We start from the raw sequence: 16,109 nt of genomic DNA, 5'->3' as shown, positions 1-16,109 counted from the left end.
TTAGGAAATCTCGAGCAATCTGGCAACACCGCTCAAAATTATGGTCTAGAATATTTTTAAATTTATAGTGGCTGCGGTAGTGTAAATATGCGATCGTTTTGTGAGAAATTTGATGTTTTTGACAAAATTCGAGGTAGGAGGTAGGAAAAGTATCAGGATCAACCAATTGTAAATTATTCTGCATCCACCAATGTGTTATAAAAATTGAAAAAATTTTAAGATGTCATGCGGAAAATAAAAGTGGATTGAATGAGAATAAGGCACGGCTTATTTGAAATATGTATTTATTGAATCTCAATGAGTTCTTACATTTATAAACTGTACTTACACTGAATTCTTAACAATTTATAAAAATAAGGTTCCTAATAAAATCCATTGGGTATTAAAAACAAAAATTGTGTTTTACTGTTGATAGTGGAGAAATTTTGGCCTACAAGTTTTGGCTGCACTGTAGGAATTAGCTCTAAGGAATCCGATAAGCGAACGAAAATTCCAAAATATAATTACAACTTCATGACTCCACTCCTGCATTTAAATATTGATGCGTCAAAAGGTAGATCGAAGCAATCAAAGGTAAAATTAGTTGGTAATAAAAAAATGAGAAATAGTAATAAAATTATTCATCACTCCGGTGCAGTCAAAACCAATAACAAAAGAATTTTGAATGACCAAAAATCCTCAACCACACTAATTCGTACAAAAACATATTAAATACAGTGTTAAAAGACTAACTTTCATAATTCGTTTTTATCACACTCTCATGCCTTGGGGCCCTTTACAAAAATACAACACCTCGTCTTTAAGCAAGTTTACAAAGAACTGTAACCAACCTAGTAAGGTCTCTGAACAAACAAATTATAAAAAAAAAAAAAATTAAATAGAATCCAATTTTTACAGTTTTATGGGTTTCTGTACACTTAACATTTAAATTGTTTTTTGCAGCCTCCACGACAAGTGGCCACAAAAGCGGCCCATCAAAGGGAACATCTATCTGCGTTCGCTTTGATCACAGAGACAATTTATATACACTAGTACGACTATCAGCAACTGATATAATTATAAACAAAATTAACACATCAGTCTTAAACATTAAAGGATTAAGCAAAGCCAAAACCTTCTGAACATTCATGAATAGCTTTTAATAGATGGGCCCTCAACTTGTCGTAAGTCTCGTAAACGGGTAGATCCAGTTGGTTGAAACTAAAATGCAAAACCAAAACAACATATGAGTCGTTAACGTTCTAGTTCTCCTTCTCTCTCTCTCCTCACTCCCTCACTCTCTCTCTCTTTCTCATATATATGGAACACACAAAAAAAAAATTACCAAGTGTGGGCGGATGGTAAACGATCTGTGGAACGATCATCTCTATGGATCTGGAATTTCTGAACACCATTCATGCCTTCAAGTGCTGCAAAACCTTGCAGTGGCACTTTGGAAGTCCCGGTAACAAACTGAAGAAATTTGGCACGATCCGCTTGATCAAACGACCTCAGGGCACGCCAAAACCATTGTATCTGTCAACGAAAATGCGAAATATTATTCATTACAATCTAAGCCAAAGTCCCATCAAATTTACCTGTAGCGAGTTTGATTGGTATTTGTGATATTCAGTGTTTGCTTTCAAATCGTCGATATCAACATTGGGCAGTCCAGAAATTAAAAGCTCCAATTCTTGCTCGTTAAAAATTGAAATCAACCTCATCGGGATGATGTCGTAGAAGCCTTCGAGGAATGCGGTTAATCTGAAACATCCAAAGTTAAATATCTCACTTCGTTTTTCTCGTATTTCCTCAAGTTTACTGTTGTTTTATCGCTCCCGTCATCTTCATTTGACAAACGAGCCTCACATACTCCATCTTGTTCTCTTCTGTAACTGGAATATGTCGCCCGTTAGGAATTAAATCTCTTGTTTCGGTCACACCAAACTCGCTGATTTCTGTACTGAACGTCAGATCTAGGCCGAGGTTGTTAATGTTGTTTTCCATTAAATAGACCAATCCGCGGTAAAAACTGTAATCTTCGCTCTCCATATCTGTGTATTTAACGGGAATTCCCAAAATATGTTTATAGAAGGATCTGGTGAAGTAGCACTCCAGCAACTTGTTATCGTAAATTGCCTTGGCTGAAAACCAAGAGGAAACATTAAACACCTATCGAGGAAAAACAAAGAACCTTCCAAACCTATAACTCTTCCAACAAATTTGTAGTAACACAGATGGTTCGAATTATAATGACTAGCGGAATTAATCATGTATGTTACTCTGTCCCCGGGAGATACGGTAAATAATGCGTACATAGGGTTGAAAATATCACGCGATATGATCACGTACCACTCCCTTAACAGACCACCAGCGTCCTGACCTTCTTCCTCTAAAAATGAAACAAAATAGTTGAGAGCCAGAACGACACTCGCGAAAATTACAGCCTACCTTCAAACACGATATAAAATCTATTCTTCCATTCCTCCGGAGTTCTTCTGAATAGTTCTCTGAAAGAATCTTCGAATACATTGCTCCGTCTGACGTGCACGGCCGTTTCTTCTCTTCGAGTACCATGATCGATTCTTTCGAGTTCGGTTCTGAAGTACCGCCGTTTAATGTCGAAGTCCAATATTCTGGTGTGATCAACAAGTACTGCAAACGGTCCGTCGGCTAAATGGGCGGTACTCTGTCTCAGTATTTGGTTCAGCACCGTTCTATGTTTCTCCGCAAATCCTAGGAACTTTTGCTGTTCAGGTGTGACCACCCGATTGGCGGCTATCTCCACCTGTCTGTGTTCAAAATCGAAACTAATCCTATTTGCTTCTTCTGCCGGTTCAATCGAGTTTGCGGAACGTTCCGAGGGCGGATCCGTCGAAGCCTCCCCACGATTATCACTGATCTCATCCGCAGGCGCTACTTGCTCGCGCACAAGTACTTGTGTATCACCAACTGCACCAACATCTACCGATTTATCTTTGGAAGTAATAGCCCCCTGTTGCGGCGAGTGAACAAGGAAGAAAGCCTCTACGGCCGGCTGGAAACAAATCGAAAGACTTAGACCATCGAAAATAGAAAAACGCTTCTTCGATACATACCTGAAGCACTAACACCGCGTGATGATCTGGGGCATGTTCCAGTTCTAAGAGGCATTCACTTAGAGTGTCCCAGAGAGTGCCAAGACTAGTCAGCTGTTCACTTAAGGCCGGCAACTTGCAATTTTCCGTGCTATCTGTAAAGGATATGGAGCCACATGTAACAATTACGTCAAATTAATATAAGAACATACTTCTTTTCATGTTTTGCTTTATAGAGTTCCTTATCTGGACGATAACCCGAAGTATCCGCAAGAAAAAGATCTGGCTCGAAGATTTTGATGTCAAAGGGATCATTGAGGGTAACTGCAGCTCACAGACGGTTTTCACTTTTGCAGAAGCGGTTATCACCACCTGCTCGTTGGTAAACCTATTGTAAATCACCCCCTTAGATGTTGACGGTCCGCCCTCCTCCAATTTTCTTTTCTGCGTATTGATCAGCTCCTTAAGATCATTCAACATATATTTGATTTGTTTCTCAACTATGTTCCCTATTTCCACCGCTCCATTCAGAAGCAAATTCAATATCTAAAAAGTAAATACGCTAATAGTGAAACTAGTAACTAAACAACCATACTGATCGATTACCATAAAACTCATATCTACCGAAGAACTAGCCAGATTCAGTAGCAAGTTGGTGATAAATTCGAGTCCTTCCTCGGAGCAATTTTTGTAAGTGATCACGTTGACGGCCAAGTTGAGAGCTTGTGTAGGTGGATTACTCGCGAAATCTAGTCCCTGATTGGTTGTAGAGCCTTTTTTGTTTCTATGGGGCTTAACGAGTTCGGGCATGCCGGAAGTGGTGACCGAGAGGAGTTTCAATAAATTATCTGTCAACTGGGTGTTCCTGTTTACGACCGGCGACGATAACATATTGAGTAGACGACCAAAAACTGTATTATCGAAAGCCGCAGCTTCAGTTTCAGCCGTACTAGAAGTCGGCGTCTTGGCAATGCTCTTGCCTTTTTTAGTCCCAGCCGAGTCCAGTTTCACTAACACGTCCCAAAAATCGGGTTGATTATTGGAATTGAGTTTCACCGGCGTAATTGGATTCTTGTCGCCGTCATCTTTAACGCATTTAATTGGAAGCAAACAGGAAGGAAAAGCTTTCGCGAGGGCCGTAAACAAATCCAATGCATTTTTACAAACAATAGGGGCGGCTTGCGGATGAATGCTTATAATGGCGGAACCGCTAATTCTGTCGGCCTTTTTACCAGAAACTTTACTTACAAGAAACACGTTGGCGGCGCAACCGAGTGCCGCCTCCATGCGAATGGTCAACCAATTTCCTCCCGTTTGCAGATGTTTCGCGTCAGTTAACAATTTGCTAATAAGAGGTCCCGGTCTCGGTACTTTTCTGCTAGGCTTGTTCAGGTTCTCATCTTGTTTAACGTGAACGCTTTTATCGATAATGGCAAGAAGAGCATTTATAATCCATTCCCGCGTGGGATTGTGGTAACACAAGTTCCTAATCACGCGATGGAGCCTTAGTTTATTTAGGTGCGGATCGTCGGTAAACAACAATATTAAGAGACAAGCGATACCTTCATGATCTAGCAATTGTCTTCCTCTAATTTTGATTTGGGAACTGTTCTGAACCGGATTGTTCATAAATTCTCGACTCCATTGGCTCCAGGCTGCGCCGCGAGGGAAGCTTATGGGCCTGTGGGTTTGCCTTCCGCCCCGCGTGTGCCGTATGATCAAATTACTTTGAAGGAACCGTTGCTGCGCCATCTGGCGGTTTCGTGCGTACCAATCGCGGCGCAAATTTTGCGCCTCGGCCGCCAAATCGGGAGGCAACGCCGACATTTGCGAGTCCTCCATATCCGACAAAATCTGCAATGGAAAAAAAAATTTCTCTCAATGGTAATATCGAAAAACACTTAACTAACGTCTAATAGCATTACCATCGTCCTTAGCGAGGGTTGTAACGTCTGGAAAAATGCCTGCGCGTCGACAGGTTCATTGGGGGGCGCTCTGGCGGCAGCCTGTCTTTGTTGCTCCAATCTTTGTTGCGTAAGAACCTCCTCCTGCAATGCCGGTGGAAGGGCGGCTAAAAATTCGGGACTGACTTCGTTAGAAGTAGTCGTTTCCTCCTGCTGTTCGGTCGCTACGGAATGTTCTGCAGCGCGTTGGGCAATCCTCTGTTGCAAACAGAGAATTCTGTGCTGCTCCAGTACTTCTCGTCTCATTTCGGGTGGCAATGCTTCTAAAAATGACGGATCTACGCCTTCTGGAATTTCTTCGTCGTCCAACGCCGAGCTAGGTCCTGCGGCGGTCTGACTGCTACCGCCGTTTGATACAGCGTCGCCACTTGTTCCGGCAGAGGTGGAAGCGTCGTTGTTGGCGCCTTCTGTTTGCCTTTCGTCTTGGTCCTCCGCTGGAAGTGCTTCGATGCGCTGATTACGCTGGTTGATGGCTTCCTCGAAAATCGCTTGCAACGAATGGGGCCGGTTAGTGTCATTCTCATCCCGCAGAAATTGCCTTGATATTAATCTCTGGCGGCCAATGTCTTCAGTCAAAAGATGACGAGGAACAAGCCTCACGCTTCCCCTTGGAGGTCTAGGTCTCCCAAACGGATTTGAAGACTCATTTTCCGACCTTACGTCTGAATCGGCTCTACTATTACTATCGTCATTTCTGTCAATACTTTCCACGTTTCTGGTTTGGACTGACGCGTTTTGCGTTTGCTCATCTGGCAAACTTTGCTGAGAGTCCGAGTTGGAGTTCTCACTTCTCAATAAGCTCAGTTGCAATGGAGACAAAACCATCTCGTTTTGAATGTTGCTCTCGGAAGGATCATTGGAATCATTTAGTGAATTATCTGATGTTTCTAAAGGTACCCCATCAATATCTTAATAAAAGAGAGAAGAGAAAACCAATGTAAATTAAAAACAAGTAAGAGGTTACCTTCTCTCGAACCAGCATGACCCAGAGGGTTAGAGAAGTTCGAAGCTAGTGCATCAATAGCATCAATATCGATATCAATGTCCTCGTGCAAATCTAATTTAATGAACAATGAGTAACATAAAACAATAATTGCAAATCACATACCGTCCCTGGTGTTTAAGTCTCCCAAGATGTTACAAGGCATTCTGAAGCCGGAAGTTAAGGTTACAGGATCAATATCGATATCAATATCTTCATCCGAATCTAGTTTTCAATAACATTATGTTAATAAAAGATAAGAAGAAATATTACCCAAGTTACCATCCTGATTACTCGAACCGATGTAAACTCCATTAATCGTCAGAATGTCGGGTCCATCTTCGTTTCCATTACCACGGCCTGAAATAAAATGCAGATAAAAATGATCAAGAGAGTTCGTCATAAATTAATATGAAGTCAGAAAATCGCAAATAAAAAATACCTCGAGAACTGGCATCCACAGAGACATTACTCCCGGAGAAAATTAAAGGTATACTGCTGGCAACATTGTGAATTTCTGATTCTTCCCGAACTGGCTGTGGTTCTTGAGACTCGGGAGGAGTATTCCCAGATTGTTCACCTAATGGAATACAATTCACATACAATGATATCTTTACTAGTCTCCCACAACAATACCTTCGCCATTAGTCAATAAACTGGAATCTAAATCGATGGTTGAAGAATAGACTGCCTCCCTGTCCTCATCATTATGCGCTCTAACTTTGTCTATCTTTATTAGCGATGTCTCTTTATTGACCCTTAATTGTTTCGCAAAAATTTTCTTCTTTGTGGCATTCAATTCTTCATATCTGTGTTTTATCAAGTTTGGAATTAGCCTATTACAAATCCACGAAGTACAATCAAAGATGGATTCTAAATCCAGTAACTTTGATTCCATATTCCACCAGTGGACTACAGGTGGCACGTGACTTAGCGTTGCCGCTAAACTCGGACCAAATAAATAACCCGACTGATCCACAAAATCGATTTGTTCCTCATTGGGCGGGATTATACCCAAATTGTCCATTATAACAACTCTGGCCTGTTCTCTACTAAGTTCAGTTGGGGCACTTAAAATATTGTTGGCAGTCATCATATTTGCCATTGTGTGTGGATCATGAGTGCCCAACAATCTTTGCAAAATTACAGGTGGATTTGGATTTCTTGGATTAAATAAATATTGGTATCTTCGAGCTCTGTTGGCCCGCTGGTTCCTTGTAGCCGTATTTTGACTTGACTCAATATTACTTCTTGATAACAAAAGTGGGTGTATGATTACTGTAAAGGAAAACAATCGGTAAAGTGCGAAACAATTACCACTTAACAACTACCGTGATCTCCAGAATTATCGTCCAACATGGGTATGGCAAAACCACTGTCATTCCACCTTATCATCCTGGGTAAAGTCGTGTCGTTATCCCCCTCATAGTGAATCATCAGCACGTCTTCCTCTCTGTCGTTGCTTGCTAAACGGAATAAATTGGAGGTTCCCTCGAGCAGATCTGACTCTGTAATATAACGTCGAAGAATTAATACAAACTGTAACTAATTGTTACAATTATTAAAAAAATTAAACATTTATACCTGTACCTCTGATTCTTCTCCCTTGTTGTCGCAAAAATGCAAAAAAAAATCGGTATAAACAAACATAAAAACCCGAATGTTCCACATACCTCGACCAGGTCGCCTTTCCGTTTCGTTGTTGTCATCATCTTCATAATTCGTGTCATCGTTATCATCATTGTCTTCCATGTTATCATCATCCGCCTCATTATCGTCGTTACCTTCATCCTCGGCCTGATCAGAAGGATTGGAGTCCGACTCGCCAGAATCTGTGCTCATTAATTCTTCCTACAACATCAAATAAGTAAAAACTGGCGACGATAAGGTTAACCAAAATTACAGTGGCGTCACGTTCAGGATCATAAGCAATTGGTCCTTCATCATCTATCTCCATCGTATGACGAGTTCGGGAAGTATCGGTGTAACTCGGATTATCTTCGCTGCCCCTTTCTAAAATATGTTCCATCATTTCTTCCAGACGATCGCTATCTGTCGCGACAGCATTCTCTAAACTAGAGGCGACGGCAGAAATGTCATGGTCCGTGTTTTCTGCGTCCTCAATTTCATCACCTTGGGCATTTGTACCTTCTGTAGATGTTCCGCTGTGAGCTCCAGAAGTATCTTCATTATTCTGCTGACTCTTGCGATTTTTATTCGGAGAGCTGTGAGGGCAGGGTTGATTTATCGCTCGCGATAGTGATTCTAGAGGCTTTAACGCAGCATTCGCAGTAAATGATGTATTGGGGGAAGACAAGTCTAAACAGTGGGTTATTTTGGCTAAATCATTGAACAATCCTCTGCGAAACATTAGCTTCACGATGTTATTAATGCCAGTGGTATTCCATCTGGCAGAATGGTGTAACGGGCAGCTGTCAATCATGGTAGAAATGATGCTGCAAATGTACTGAATTTGACTATGCTTTTCAGAAGACTCTGGCAAGTTTAGAGCCCTTGCCAATGCTGTTTTAACCTCCGTAACTAATGACAATTGAGCATCTGGGGAATGATTGGCAGAGGCAAGAGATGCCAGTAACATTCTGCACATAGCTGGACAATCTGGATCACATAAATTTTCAGTTTCAGGTAAAATTTTGTCCAAAATAAATGCAAGTGCGGAGGTATCTTCTTTGATAACATCTGCACAGTTTGCTTTATAAACATATTCAGTGATAAGTCTGGCAATCGGGCCATATGAAACAACAGCATCAGCAAGAACTTTCAGAATCACCGACTTTGGGAACATAGGCTTCTTGCCCATTTCGTCGTCTTTTTTCTCACTACTGGAAGGTCCTTTGGCAGATTCTTTTTTCTTATCGGTATTAACAGAAGTGCTTGGTCCAGCGTCTGGATTCATGGTGGAAGCAGAGGAAGCATCGGCGTTTGAATTTTTAGATTTATTTTTATATTCCTCATCTACTGGTTTTAACAAAGCATCCAGTAAGTCCGACACAACTTGAATAGACACAGGATCTTCCAAAGGCGGTGCTTTAACTCTAACTGAAGGCTCAAGACGAAGAGGGCATAGTGACTCAATGCCATCACCTTTTGTAATACTGACAGAAATATCAATCCTCAAAATATTATTAGCCACTTCAAAGAACGTGTCTGGATCTCTTGTAACCGCTGCTCCTAGTTGTCTGGTCAAATACACCAGATCTCTATAAGGTGGGGGTATTGTAGATAGAGTTCTACCTCTAATAACTTTTTCCATAGCGTAAGTCAAAGTGGTAGGTTCCTCCAAAGCATGCCGAATCAATATTGTAGCTAAGACACCGAATCCACCAAAATCATTAATGTACCTCATCTTCAAAAGGCATTTGATTCCGCCAGTGTTGACAAATACTTTGGCCATTTCAAAGTCCCTCGTAAATCTCACACAAATCTGAAGAATGGAATGCAGCAAATCCCTCTCCAGAGGTAGGTGCAGCAAGCTTACGCAAGCTTTAACGATTTCTTTGATTTGTTTTTTAGACAAGGGAGGTATAGGAGTGCACCTAGCCCGTTCTTTAGCCGTTAAATCGGCAAATAAAGGATCTTGAAGTGGAATTTTGTTAACATTTGTGCAACTTGGGTGGGAGAGGGAAAGAAGCGTCATCGCGATCGGTCTGTTATTACCGGTCTCGTCGTTCATCTGCAGCATGTTAGGGAAGGTGACTGTGTACCTCTTTCTACCACAAGTCACCCTGACGCTTTGTTCTCCGGACCAATAGGCTTCATTAATGAGCTTATTATTCGTTGAAGAATATTGAGTCCAATTGCCAGTGAGCAAATCATACCATCTCCACACCCTGTTTGTGCTCATGTGCATTTTGAATTTCCGTTCCGTTCGAGTAGCAACTTTTGAATATGTATCAATTAACAACAAACACGGTGCCAGCCAGTTGGGTTCGGGAACAGTCACTAACGTTCTTTTATACAATTTGTTCATCATAGTATTTGCAACGCGTACCAACTTTATAATTAATTCCAACAGATTAGTACCAAACATAGCCATAAATGGTACTTTCATTTCGTAATATGAGGATACTTCATAGAATAGTATAAATAAGTGAGTGTAATTAGCTAATCGCTTGGCATTTTCAGAATCGGCCATCGATTTGTATTCGGTAGCAGTCAAGCTTTGTAATTCGCAGGATAATGCAATAGGTTCTGCATTTTGAATAATATTCTCCACTACGGAATCTAGTAGTGAATTCCTGTACGCCTTCCCATTCCTTTTCATTATCGTTACCAACAACTCACAAACTTTGTGAACCAATTCCGGCATTTTGTTGAGCAACTTCAGACACGTAGCCAAAGCAATATCGGTAAAATCGTTCAATAGTTTATTTAGTTCTTCTAATGACTGCTTCAAATTATCACCAGTATTTCCACACCCCAGAGACATTGCAATAGCTTGCATCATTTGGTCGTCTTCACCTTCGATTTCCATTGATCCCCTACTGTGGCTTGGGTTGGATAAAAGGTAATCAGTCGCTTGCTCCAGAGTAGTCGAATATCCCAAAGCGTCGATCGCGTTTTCTCTCGAAAAGCCCATGTCCATCAATTGACGCAGATTGGTGTCGTTGTCACGAATAGATAAACCGCCATTGCTCGAAGACGACAGTTCTGTTTTGGATTCTTCATGTTTAAGCTTCTCTTTTATTATCTTCTCACCCCAATAAATATGTCTAAGTATAGTTAGAACCGTTTCTGTGATCCGTACTCCATAAGCCGTGATAGGCGTGTTTTCCCACAGCCTTAAAATACTGTCAAATGCAAGACGATGGATTTGGATTAAATATTTTAACGGACCGAAGTGATAATTGTTTAAGGGACGACTTGATATGACATGAGGACTCTCCAGAATGGCCTTTGGATTGACCATTTTTTCCAAAAGGGTGAGCCATGCGTCTAAAAACCCTAGAGTGCCTTCCGGCAAACTAGCGACATCGGTAACTTCATCCCCGTTTAGTGCCCACCTGAATGTCTTGAAAAATATCGCCTGTCCACCCATACCCACAAATTTTTTCAACATCAGATAATAAGGATAACGACGTTCGTCAAACAACATGGGACTAGTAAACCCGACGCTACATATCAAAAACGTCAAGCGACATTTAGGGGTGGGACATGGGGGAAGGCTATCACAATCCAATCCTTTAGCTAATAATATATTTAACGCTCGGGCGACTTTTTTTGCGTGAATGGAAGGCATAGGAGGTGCGGCAACGATGTTTTGACCTCTCCTTTGCCTGATTGGTGAACCGACGCACAATTTTACTAATAAACCAAACAATTCCGCTAACGCTCGACCCAATCTTGACGAAGCACCCAACAACGGCTTGATATATTTAAGATTTCTATTGTCAGGTTTAGTTACCGTAGATTCTGACACATCTACGTCCATTGGTATTACTGGGTGGCTAGCGGAGAGCACATCCATAGAGGGCGCCATATGGGTGCTGGCGCTTTCTGTGGCCTGAGTGGTTTCGCACTGCAAAATAAGTTTTGAATAGAAATATAGAAAATGCTTACTTACAATTTACCTTATCAAAAAATTGGTTCAATTTCTCGATATCTTCCTTAGTAAAGTCGCATTGGGATGGTATGAGATCCTCACTGCAATACGCCAACAAAAGGGTGCTCTCCCATACCAGAGAGGTATAGAGATCAGCCAACCCTTTCAGCACTTTGATGCCCTCATCTGTCCCCCAACTCTGAAGAGATAAACTTCTGATTTCCGTCTGACCCGTCCTGCATATGTGAACGAACATGATCACATATCCATGGGCTGCCCCCATAGCGTGTAAGATTGGTGTCGCTGAAGCCGTACTAAAGGCCGTCTCTATATCAGGGGCGTTCGCGAGTTCCAGCAAAAGCTTTGAACCACCAGGGACATCTTGCCTTGTATATAGCGGCTTAAGGTTCTCCAAAACTTTTTTGAGTTGGTACAATCCTTCATGGAACAAGAATGGTTCATGGGCCAGATTCAGTATACTCTTACAAACTGTGGCTACCGCTTGGGCCGGGTTTGTAACAGGACAATCAACTGGCAAATTTGGTAGACCCAAAATACTCATAAGCGGCTTCAATCCACCTTTCACGACGAATTCTCTGCAATGGTCGTCGGTTGAATTGTTGCTAAGAATGGCGTCAATAAACTTCATTGCGTTTAAGATGTAATCTATCAAGGCGATCGGCTGTCTCTCACTGTTGCCTTCTGTTTGATTGGTCTCGTTCTGAGCGTTTTGTGAGGAAGTGGATGTCTCCTCTTCATCATCGTCCTCTTCATCAGACGAACCTTCGGCCGTACTCTGTGCCCTTGAACTATTCGACGGCGACACTTCCGTCTTACTGTGGGGCCGCCAGCAAATATACTTTGGATCTGTTCCCATATGCACCAATTCCTCCAATAGATTTATAATTGCCAAAGTGGCATCCTCCCTGAGACTTGGCTGATGACGCATTAATTCGTCCATTGCGTTGCCCAAGTTACAGGCTGTGTCCGCGGTAGGTTCAGAACTCCTACGTCTTCTCATCGCCGGTAAGTACGTGGGCGATAGTAAAATATGGAAGAGCTTTTCAAATGGATTATGCTTTGCAAAAGACTCGAGTCCTGCAAAGAAATTAAGTAAATATTATTTTTTATTTTTTTTTACTTTAGATGTTATTAGATTATTACCTCTATTATTTAAACATAATGCGCTGAAAACATTGGGCAACGAACCGAGCACTTCCCTAGTTGCGGGAACTTCTTTAACCAGCAAGGAGTGGAGAACTACGTTAGTAAGTCCATTATCCTGAAGAGCAGAGAGCAAGGCCGGTTCTTGATACACGTAAACGGTGACCACATCTGTGGCGAGCAAAAATAGGGAGGGACCGTAATACTCAGCATTGGCTATTATGTTTTTCAAAGATGAAGGCAAGGTTCCTTCCATTAAATGCCTTATACTTTCGGCAAATGTCGAGTCTTGGAATGCTTTTTTGAGGAAATTAAGCATCGATTTTAACAAGGCTGCGCGCTGAGGCAGACACGTTTTTCCGACATTGTCAGGAGCGTATTCCAACTCCACTGTCGACATCTCCTCTGTGGACGTTCCCGGACTAGTTTCATCTATATGATGATCCGATGTGACAGATTTAATTTGGTAAAGTTGGTCTTTCTTACAAAAGTTTACTTCCACCTAGAAAAGATAATTTAAAAACAGACTAACGAAAAAAGAAAAAGAAACGAAACAGCTTACATCCAAGCGACTAATAAAACTTTGAAGGCCTCCGTGAACTTGGAATGCTTGCATATCGATGTTTGTGATGAGGTCGATAACGCGGACGGCCCTTGTCACAAACTAAAAAAGCACAAAGGGATCTAGTGTTTTGCTTGAATTAATTAAATTATATTATTATAAAAATACAATGTTACATAAATAATTGAAGAAAGCAACAAACTGCTTGAAATATATTGTTATTTTAGTCTATAGCCCCACAAAAAAGATATATGGATTAAACAAAGAACCAGACCATCCATATTAAGTTCCCCGAACAGCTGTTTTTTAACTTAACCACCTTGTTTATCACATGTTTAGGATACTTATGATGCATTGACATCCTACACAAAACCATTTAAGTGTAAAACAAGAACGAATGTTAAATTGATATGAGCAAATATAACAAGCACTTTGGCTATTATCAAGGACCATTTTAATTGCTAAATACTCGTTTTTTTATTTTATTTTATTTGAATTTGAACATCTGAGTTCCAAAAAAAAACAAATCAAACCTAAATAAAATGACTACTTACCGTTATATGATCCAATTCATAGCCTTGCCAATTAATAACTTGCAACAGGGATTCCATCATTCCGCAAGAAACCAGAGCTTCTCCACCGGAATCATAGCTGGCCAAATGATAAAGGAATGAAAACAAAGCCGTGGTCAAACTGACAGGAAATCTTGACTCAACCAACACGGGCTGCGGCTGAGGCTGAGCGACCTTTTTTTCAACATCAAATTCCATATTAAAAACTGTCGACTGTGAGCTATTGCTGTCGGTTTCCAGAAGTGAACTTGATTCATTAGTCATCACAGAATCGTTGCTAGACTCCTCGAAAGTGGGAAAACTTTCATCATGAAGTTTCATCTTCTTAAAGGCTTGTTGCCCATAATCCGCTTGACTTGTTAGTGATGAAATACAATTCCTCACTAACACCGGTAAAAATCCATGGTACTGACTAGCACCCGTAACATCTATTATGCTATTTAACCTAGACACCGACCTTCGGCTGCAATGAGTGTTAAAAATCAAAATTCACAGAAACAAAGTCCAACATTCCTTCAACTTACTTTGGGAACTGCGGATTTCTGTCCAAGTGAATAATTGCCGTCAAGGTTCTTAGGGCTGCACAACGAATATCTGTTAATTGGATATCTTGTAGCTCCACCACTTCCACCAATTCTTCTAATATACCGTTATATAAAAGATTTGAGGGCGAGTCTTGAATAGCATTTGAGTATACAAGAACAGAAAGAGCTTGAAGCCTGGCTTGGACACACTTCAGCCTTTTCTCATAATTAGCAAAATGTGTGGCCAATCGAACATGAGTAAAAAGCCACATCTATAAACCAGAAACTTAAATAAAAATCAAAAAAATTGTCGCAACTTACTTCTTTCTCGGGAGGCACATAATACATACTAACAAGTGACTTCATGATTTCGGCAGGTGTTTTGTTTAGTTTGTCAATGTGTTCAATATGGATAATATGCAGGTTTGGTTTGGATTGTTTCAGATCTGGAGCTTCTTTGTTGGGAGACTTGACGTCATCCTCTTTGTGAAATTCAACATGTAAAGTTGTAGCAGAGGCGGGTATGTCCCTATTAGGTTCACAACATTCCGCTAATCCAAATCCATTTTCCTTGCCACCCCAATTCTTAATAATAAGCGGGAACCACATAAATTTTAAGAAACGAAAATTGTAAACCACAACTTACCTCAGCCAAATGTTGCAATCGCGAGAGAAGACATTCTTTTTCATCAGTCTTAAGCCTAGTAATAAAATTGCTGCGCTTTGAGAACATGTAAAGTAAATTCAGAACCTCTAGCACAACGTTCATGTCGTTGGACGTTAAGAGGACCAAAAGATGCTCCATCGAGTTGTATAAGTGACGAGAAAATGAGTGTTCTATTAGTAAACTTGTGAATCTCAAAATGAAAACCAGCAATAATTTATCCTAAAATAAAAAATGCATAACAATGTGAGTATCGAAAACTACAATCTATTAAAGAATGTTAAAAAATCATTTAGAAATTCTGTATTACACTGAATTTAAATTTCTTGTCACCACAGACACACCAAACTTGCCACACAATGTGGCACATTGTTGATGACCTGCACCTCCATGCTCCCCAATGATGTAATTTATGGATGACCCCTTCAATTTGGTGCAATTTTTTGAAACATTGCCAAAACAATAAAATAAACACAATGGAATTTAACTTATTATGAATTTTGAATTTTCAAAATAACTATGCAATAATAAAGTAGGAACCAAGCCAAAAGTTCCACTGAACATGAACATATAACCCACAGCAAATAAATCAATCTTAGCAATCTTACCTTTTCATCTGTCGTACTATCGCATTTCAAAGCCCATTGGTTATCCTCACTCTTTTCTGCAGCCATTCCGAGAATCCTATCAAACACATCCAGGACTTGAGCCCAGTGCAATAATTCGCACTTGCCAAAAGTCCACGAGTTGATTTTGGATAATTCATCCAGGAGTTCCGTCCGAGAGCATTGCTGGAGTTTATCGATGAGCTGCTGGCACTCTGTAGGAACCTCAGAGGTGCTCTTACGTACTCTTGATCGGTCTATCTTCATTTTGGTAGATTATTTACGCATTTTAATCACTAAAAACAAAATTGACCTCAATAATACCGCATCATTTATTATCGAAGTGTCTTTGTCTCTTTTTTTTAACACATTAATAGAACACACGTGAAGGGACGAATACAGACTGCACTGGTGCAATATTTTGCCTAGTCACCGTTTCATTAACAAACGTTT

At 40.7% G+C, this 16,109-nt stretch overlaps 1 protein-coding gene across 4 annotated transcripts in view; it reads right to left on the bottom strand.

The window, feature by feature from the left end:
- Positions 1–279: 279 nt before the first annotated feature.
- LOC132695808 (E3 ubiquitin-protein ligase HUWE1) overlaps positions 280–16,109 on the bottom strand; it is a 43,060-nt gene continuing 27,230 nt past the window's right edge. For 3 of the 4 annotated variants that reach the window (XM_060660297.1, XM_060660295.1, XM_060660296.1), the window contains exons 2-28: positions 15,660–15,952; positions 15,034–15,273; positions 14,709–14,972; positions 14,388–14,659; positions 13,846–14,326; positions 13,292–13,393; positions 12,730–13,231; positions 11,594–12,663; positions 7,906–11,541; positions 7,676–7,853; positions 7,593–7,607; positions 7,334–7,510; positions 6,639–7,280; positions 6,445–6,582; positions 6,285–6,362; positions 6,129–6,227; positions 5,985–6,077; positions 4,982–5,928; positions 3,663–4,910; positions 3,269–3,602; positions 3,078–3,211; positions 2,431–3,016; positions 2,183–2,371; positions 1,802–2,123; positions 1,578–1,743; positions 1,325–1,515; positions 280–1,200 (exon numbers count right to left, since the gene is read on the bottom strand). In XM_060660297.1, the coding sequence (XP_060516280.1) occupies positions 1,098–1,200; positions 1,325–1,515; positions 1,578–1,743; positions 1,802–2,123; positions 2,183–2,371; positions 2,431–3,016; positions 3,078–3,211; positions 3,269–3,602; positions 3,663–4,910; positions 4,982–5,928; positions 5,985–6,077; positions 6,129–6,227; positions 6,285–6,362; positions 6,445–6,582; positions 6,639–7,280; positions 7,334–7,510; positions 7,593–7,607; positions 7,676–7,853; positions 7,906–11,541; positions 11,594–12,663; positions 12,730–13,231; positions 13,292–13,393; positions 13,846–14,326; positions 14,388–14,659; positions 14,709–14,972; positions 15,034–15,273; positions 15,660–15,923 (12,471 nt within the window). In that variant the 5' untranslated portion in view covers positions 15,924–15,952 and the 3' untranslated portion in view covers positions 280–1,097. The remainder of the gene's footprint in view (positions 1,201–1,324; positions 1,516–1,577; positions 1,744–1,801; positions 2,124–2,182; positions 2,372–2,430; positions 3,017–3,077; positions 3,212–3,268; positions 3,603–3,662; positions 4,911–4,981; positions 5,929–5,984; positions 6,078–6,128; positions 6,228–6,284; positions 6,363–6,444; positions 6,583–6,638; positions 7,281–7,333; positions 7,511–7,592; positions 7,608–7,675; positions 7,854–7,905; positions 11,542–11,593; positions 12,664–12,729; positions 13,232–13,291; positions 13,394–13,845; positions 14,327–14,387; positions 14,660–14,708; positions 14,973–15,033; positions 15,274–15,659; positions 15,953–16,109) is intronic. The other variant, XM_060660298.1, reaches the window with a different exon arrangement.

Source organism: Cylas formicarius, unplaced genomic scaffold (genome assembly GCF_029955315.1).
Source record: "Cylas formicarius isolate icCylForm1 unplaced genomic scaffold, icCylForm1.1 PGA_scaffold_12__32_contigs__length_19106922, whole genome shotgun sequence".
Classification (NCBI taxonomy): Eukaryota; Metazoa; Arthropoda; class Insecta; order Coleoptera; family Brentidae; genus Cylas; species Cylas formicarius.
The sequence above is the reverse complement of the archived record's forward strand: the minus strand, read 5'-3'. Positions and strand labels throughout refer to the sequence as shown.